At 38.5% G+C, this 7169-nt stretch overlaps 1 protein-coding gene across 1 annotated transcript; it reads right to left on the bottom strand.

Moving 5' to 3' along the window:
* Nucleotides 1-823: 823 nt before the first annotated feature.
* Nucleotides 824-6763, bottom strand: LOC111978301 (RPE-retinal G protein-coupled receptor). The gene is made up of 7 exons (XM_070448222.1): nucleotides 6354-6763; nucleotides 5747-5906; nucleotides 4124-4245; nucleotides 3590-3743; nucleotides 2765-2882; nucleotides 1961-2074; nucleotides 824-1799 (listed from the first exon to the last, which is right to left on the bottom strand). Exons 1-7 carry the CDS (start codon nucleotides 6427-6429, stop codon nucleotides 1653-1655), a joined length of 891 nt encoding a protein of 296 aa, XP_070304323.1. The 5' UTR covers nucleotides 6430-6763; the 3' UTR covers nucleotides 824-1652.
* Nucleotides 6764-7169: the final 406 nt, after the last annotated feature.

Here is a 7169-nt window from a genome sequence, read left to right as displayed (position 1 = left end):
GAATACGATTCTGCCTCCACACTAAGTATCTACGAGAATAGTTCTGCCTCCACACTAAGTATCTACCGAATAGATCTGCCTCCACATTCAAGTATCTACAGAAGAATAGATCCTGCCTCCACACTAAGTATCTACACAGAATAGATTCTGGCCTCCCACACTAAAGTATCTACACACAGAATAGTTCTGCCTCCCAAACTAAGTATCTACAGAGAATAGTTGCCTCCACACTAAGTATCTACAGAGAATAGTTCTGCCTCCACACTAAGTATCTACAGAGAATAGTTCTTCACAGAAAGATTGGTGGCTATACTGTGTAGAGGTTACATCACATCAAGGCTTTTGTCTTCAGACTTCAAATTGAACCATATTCCCTACATAGTGCACTACATTTGGCCAGGTCTCTGTTCAAAAGTAGTGCACTAAATAGGGAATAGGGTGTAATTTGGGACACACGCCTAAAAGTCCTCAGGAACCAAAAGTGACCCAATAAATCTTCTTGGTCACAACTATACAACAACCTCCATAGCATGAAATGTCTTGGCTGAAAGACACCTGGGTTCAGTTACTATATGAAATAATTTCCAATACTTTATCCTGGCTTGATTGAGCTTGCCTTAGCATAAAACTGTATACCCCACCCATCTGGCACTCCAGGCAGGCTAAAGTAAACGGTTAAAGTATTTTTAAGATTTCTAATAGCAATTGAACCCAGGTGTGGTAGAGTATAGCTCTTTTTTGAAGACTCATCCTTTTACAGCTGTACAGTTACAGCGGCATGCTGAGAATCCCACCATTTCCAGGTAAGGTCAGTGGAGTCAGATTGAAGAGCGGCTGCATGGCAGAATACCTTGCTGTGTTTATTACAGTGCTTGGAGGGATACATCAGGGAGACTTCTAGAAGTAAAGCTATTGGCTATTAAAAAAAAACGGTATTACATTAACATGACTTGAACCTTAAGTTTGGTCCACTTTTAAGTTGATCTCTGGTTGTATTACCTTCAAATCACTCAGCATGAACATGGCATTAAGAGCACTGTGGTATTTGTATTACAACGTAGGTCACTGAGTGTCCTTTGTCTAGTCAATCATGAGACATCATTCAATCTAATCACAGGTGCTTCTCCCCAAAGTCTATTTGAATGGAGAGTCAGCCACCATACCGCTATTGACAAGCTACATTGGACCCATGGTTTCCCAAGCCAGCTAAATAAACAATTAACATTAAGTTCACCACCTTGTACAAATACCATTCTTCCAATGTGAAACCTACTGCAATGAGAGTGCATGATGATGATGTTGTTTGGATATAGCCTGTACCATAGAATTAGAATGTGAGAATGGAACATTCTAATTCCATGGTCTGTACAGTAGTGTAACCATAGAATTAGAATGTCAGAATGGAACATTCTAATTCCATGGCCTGTAAGTAGTGTAAACATAGAATTAGAATGTAGAATGGAAACATTCTAATTCCATGGGCTGTACGTAGTAGTAACCATAGAATTAGAATGTCAGAATGGAAATTCTAATTCCATGGCGTGTACAGTAGTGTAACCATATAATTAGAATGTCAGAATGGAACATTCTAATTCCATGGCCTGTACAGTAGTGTAACCATAGAATTAGAATGTCAGAATGGAAAACTTCCTTTATCTTCCTTTTAACTTCACAACGACCGGCTCAGTAAACTTCTGGCCAGTCAGGAACTGCCACACCCCTCCTCTGTAGAACTCGTTCCCAAAGGAATAGAGCCACGCGTTGAAAATAGGGTTCGTTTTCGCCAAAACAGGAAGCAACTAGGAAATGAATAAAGATGTTTTTTTGTTAAAAGATTTAAATAAAACAATCTCCATTCAAATTTCATTGAACTAAATAATTATCAAGCACAGAGAGAAAGGAAGAAAAAAGACAAAAAAAATAGAATAAAAGGGAAAAAGGTAGAAGAAGAACTGCTCACCATTCTCAGCTTTGGAGAGACCAGTCTGGCGTTGCAAAAGCAGGCGTAGATACACATGATTTCGTAGGGTCCCCAGCAGAACAACAGAACCCTCAGTGGTAAACTGGTGTTCCACTGGAATACAAGGACAGTCAATAAAGTTGTATTGAATGGGACTTTTAAGGGTTAGTGCTATCTGGAATCCTTGTGATGTCCCTACCATAAACCCTAACCTCTACACTTACCCTTACTTTAATCCTGTTTAGACTTTTCTGGCTTTTAAGTCACACAATAACATATCAGCATCACATAATGTATAAAAGAGCAGAACATAGTGACTGTTATGTACCCCCACACAGAACATAGTGACTGTTATGTACCCCCACACAGAACATAGTGACTGTTATGTACCCCTACACAGAACATAGTGACTTATGTACCCTCACACAGAACATAGTGACAATGGAAACAGGATGCACCTGAGCTCAACTTTGAGTCTCATAGCAAAGGGTCTGAATTCTTATGTAAATAAGGTATTTCTGTTAGATATATATATATGCAAAAAAATTCTAAAAACCTGTTTTCACTTTGTCATTGTGGGGTATTGTGTGTAGATAGATGAGAGAAAAAAATATTTAATCAATTTTAGAATAAGACTAATGTAACAAAATGTGGAAAAGGTCAAGGGGTCTGAATACTTTCCGAATGCACTGTACAATGAGAAGTACGTTTTTCTGGCCAAAGATTAATGGTATTGTTAAAATGCGTTGTAATATGTTCAAAGAACATTCAAATGTTCAAACGGTAGAATGTTAGAGGGTTTACCCTGTGCTTGTGGATCTTCTTGAAGTATGCGTGAATGGCGTCGTAGTTGGACTTCATGACATAAGCAGGGAAGATAAGGTAGAAGACAGTCAGGGCCCCCATATAGGTAATGTAGTCCCTGTTGAATGGAGATGAACACAGACAATGTAACGACATATACTGTATTATACTGTGCATCTTTATACATGGGGCATCATCACTCGTCTAGGGTTCCTAATTCTGGTCATTTTCCAAAAATGTCCCGGTTTTCCAGGAATCCTAGCGGATTCCGCAGTTCCTGATTTATTCCCTCCTGATTCCGGGAATCCTCCAACTGAGATTTATGGAAAACCTGGGAATGTTGCAACCATAGTCAGCGGGAGACATTGCTAGACAGCTTTGTTTTTATTTGTCCAAAATGAATAATCCCAATCCATTAGAGGTTTTTGTCAGTGCTCGCTCTGTGTGTGAAACGCTGCATGTTTTCAACTGGGGTAAAGAGACTACTTTTGTTGTAATCTGCTCGATTGTCTTAAATCTCAGTTTCTGTATTCCATTGTTTACATTTGACTAAGCCAAACAGTGATGTCAACAGCTGGTTTAAACAGAAGGGTATTTGGGGTTCAATCTTGTAGGGTCTCTGGTTGAAACATCAACACGTGCAGAAGGTAACAGTGTGTGAGGAAGTTGTTGTTTTACAATGAAATTACCTTTAGGTCTGGGATTCCCTGCACCACAGATGAGAGAGAACATGAGGGTGTGTGCACATTTCATTTTCTGACTGTAAGTCGCTCTGGATAAGATTGTCTGCTAAATAACCTATATTTTAATATAAATGTAGCCTACTTGTCTCCTTTGGTGTAGTCTAGAGTGCAGCAGGTCCTCATGGGCTCAAAGTCATAAACTCCCCAACCAATCAGAGGGACGGCGGCCCAGAAGATAGCCAAACCCCAGGTTATGATAGAAATAGTCCAGGCCGTGCTCCAAAACAGCTTCTGATCTGGAACATAATAAAGTCAAAGTTTATTGGAATTTGCAAGAGTATGTTTGTAGCTTTGTAGATGTATATAGTACATCAATAAATATTTTTTTAAATCAATAACGATATAGTAAATGACATGAACACATACTGGGAAAGGGGATACCTAGTCAGTTGTACAACTGAATGCATTCAACTGAAATGTATCTTCCGCATTTAACCCAACCCCTCTGAATCAGAGAGGTGTGGGGGGCTGCCTTAACATCCACGGCGCACGGGAACAATGGGTTAACTGCCCTGCTCAGGGGCAGAACGACGTATTTTTACCTTGTCAGCTCGGTTACTGGCCCAACGCTCTAACCACTAGGCTACCTGCCGCCGTACAGTAGGATACTACTCACTGGTGACATATTGGTGATATCTGTCCCAGGCGATGGTAGCCAGGAAGCTGATAGAGGCCAGAACTGCTGTCATCCCCATGAAGGCGTGGTTGCTACATCCGTCTTGGCCCCAGGGCCAGTGACTAGGGTGGCAAGAGTGGAGCACATTTAGGCTGCGTTTACACAGGCAGCCCAATTCTGATATTTTCCCTGATTATTTTCAAAAGATCGATCTGATTGGTCAAAATAACTATTGACAAAATATCAGAATTGGGCTGCCTGTGTAAACATAGCCTTAGTGTTTCTATTCCCATCAGGCATAAACATGGTAGCTCATATTGCTGCAAATTGTTATATCAAAATACACCTGCTTTGGGTTGTGGTTCTATACAGTTGAACTATGAAGTCAGGATCACATACATTAACAATTGTTCAACATTACAGTTATGGGCGATTCCTCACGTAACAAAAGAAGACCATGATTTTGGGGGATTTTTACATCATTTAATCCATAGAAGGTTCCTTTGGAGGTTGGATTGTTGACATATATTTGACATTTGTATCTTCGAGCATAATTGAGAAATAATTTATTGAATTTTGAATATTTGTGACATTTTGGCCTTACCCTTTCGTCCCTTAAGACTCCATATTGTTTCATCTGTAGATGCTGCATGCAAAGCAAAAAATCGGTGTCATATGAAACTTTGCTGCTTGTTCTTGTTCTGCTTGATTGTTAAAAAGTACATTAATTTGTCAATATTGAAAAATATAAATCAATTTTTGATTTGCCACATTTTGTTTTATATATATTTGTTTGTGTAATATACTCTACAGGCATATCAAAGTCCCAGAGTGGGATCCCTGATACTTTTAGAGTTAGGATCCAATTTGTAAGCATTACCAACAGAGTGAATGTGAAAATGGATTCAAAATTGTCACCCTCTACTGGTGATTTGCAGGATGTGAAATTATACAAATAAAAGGAGGGCTGTGATTGGTCACATTGCCTACTCTACCATTTTCTCTGTATAAAATGGGTCATAACTTTAAAACTAGCAGAGATCCCTCTGGAACTTGTATATGCCTGTAGAGTATATGATGTTCAACAATATGTTGAACAATTTGCCCTAACCCCCCCAACAAAAAAATTATAATTATAAAATATGTTATTTGAAATCAAAATACTACTCATATTACAAAGCAAGTGGCAAAGCTACATTTGACACCCATTTTTTTACGTCTTAAAGGAGACCTGGGTAAGGCAAAAATTTCACAAATTTTCCAACTTTATTAAAAAAATGCAATTATGCTTTACAAATGTCAGATTCATGTCAACAATGCTTCCTCCAAAGGACCCTTATATGGATTACATTCATGAAAAGCAAAAACAATTGTCATTTTTTTCATGGTTTCGTGAGGAATCACCCTTTTGTGTAGTATAGCATATATCCATTATAGCTACTCAGATATACATGATAAATGTGCCTTACTTGAATGCCTCTCTAGAAAGGATGTCGGCACAAATCATTCTGTAAACCACTTTTAGATCAATGCATAAACGCATGTTTTGCAACAACTATTGTACACATAAATTAGGCAATCTCCACAGGCGTTAATGCAGTGTCAGAGGACAAGAATTCATACCTATGAAATAAGCTGGCGTAAGCAGCGATCAGGCCGGTTATATTGAGCATAATGTCAGCCACAGCCAGGTTAAACACAAGGAAATTACTGGGAGTTCGCATTTGCTTTACGCTAATATAGGCCAATATTGAAATGGCGTTGAGGAAGAATCCAAGAAGACCTAAAACAAACACATGAAAGAGAGAAATCATCAAGGGAAACAACTTGTGATAGATTCCATGGTATAAACAGACTAAATGGAGGTTTAACATTTCAGTTAAGTTACACGTATAGGATATGTCTGAAATTGTTGAATTTTAAGCACACATACTTTTATTTCACTTTCACATTTCAACCTTACAAAACCTAATCTTCCAATTATAGCACATATCACATTGACATACATGGATGATTTGAAGTTGCCAAATTGCTGTCATTGCTTGAAGAATCTTCAAAGCATTTCTCGGGCCAAATCCGTTTTGTTTTGTCCGACTTTAAAATCTTTAGGCCTATCCATTTAAGATCCCTTTAAAAGCCCACAGGGCTCCATCCTCTGGCAGCCGTTTCTCTAGTGCAAATAAATAACAACTTTAATTTCAACATATTTCGCATAAAATATTTCACTTACCCCCAACAAGAAGAGCTGAACCGAATGCAAACATGTCAAAATCGGAGAATCCCTCCGGTAATGTGTATGCTGCCATTTTTTAATGGCTACTATAATTGTCGGACACCGATAATTCCTCTACGTTAATTTTCACTTCTAAAAGTGCCAGAGGTTTCTAAGACTGAACTCCTTATAAAGTCTCTTTCACGTGAAAAGGCATGCAAGAACTTATCTCAAGAAAAAAAACTCACCAATCCCTACAAGAATATTCTAATTAGGGGTACAATAATAATAATAGAGTATGCTACACATTGGATAAGATCTATTTTCTTCTTTTTCCGAAAATATATTTTTCTTTGTGTTCATTGAAGTGGTTTCTGCGCAGCTAGTGCGCATGCGCAGCTCGCTGATCTATAAAACAACTGATAAGAAGCCCGCCTATCTCACATTATAGGCTACTACTGACCAGTGGTAGTCACTGAACTCTAAACCCACAGGTCATACTTTATCCTTAGTAGGCTAAACATTATATGGTACATGACAATGAAGGATATCTCTCATAGGGCTGCGCACAATTGGCCCAGCGTCGTCCTGGTTAGGGTTTGGCCGGTGTAGGCCGTCATTGTAAATAAGAATTTGTTCTTAACTGACTTGTCTAGTTAAATAAAGTTTAATAAAAAAATTAAATATATATATTTAGATAGGTAGGCCTACAGATGTAGGATCTTAGTTTGAGCCAGTTTGCTATGCCAGGAAAATGATCCAGCACCAACAGGAAACGTGAATTATCTTGTGGATTATAATTAATGGATATTTTTATGTAGGGGTTGATAAACA

The sequence above is a fragment of the Salvelinus sp. IW2-2015 genome, linkage group LG18, assembly GCF_002910315.2.
Source record: "Salvelinus sp. IW2-2015 linkage group LG18, ASM291031v2, whole genome shotgun sequence".
Classification (NCBI taxonomy): Eukaryota; Metazoa; Chordata; class Actinopteri; order Salmoniformes; family Salmonidae; genus Salvelinus; species Salvelinus sp. IW2-2015.
Note: the sequence above shows the minus strand (reverse complement) of the source record. Positions and strands in the feature narration are given on the sequence as shown.

Coding starts and splice junctions, on each gene's coding strand:
- LOC111978301 (XM_070448222.1), bottom strand. CDS start 6,429: ATGGCAGCATACACATTACCGGAGGGATTCTCCGATTTTGACATGTTT. Junction 2,883..3,589: donor GACTACACCAAAGGAGACAA/GTAGGCTACATT, acceptor TCCATTCAACAG/GGACTACATTACCTATATGG. Junction 2,075..2,764: donor AGAAGATCCACAAGCACAGG/GTAAACCCTCTA, acceptor CTTGTATTCCAG/TGGAACACCAGTTTACCACT.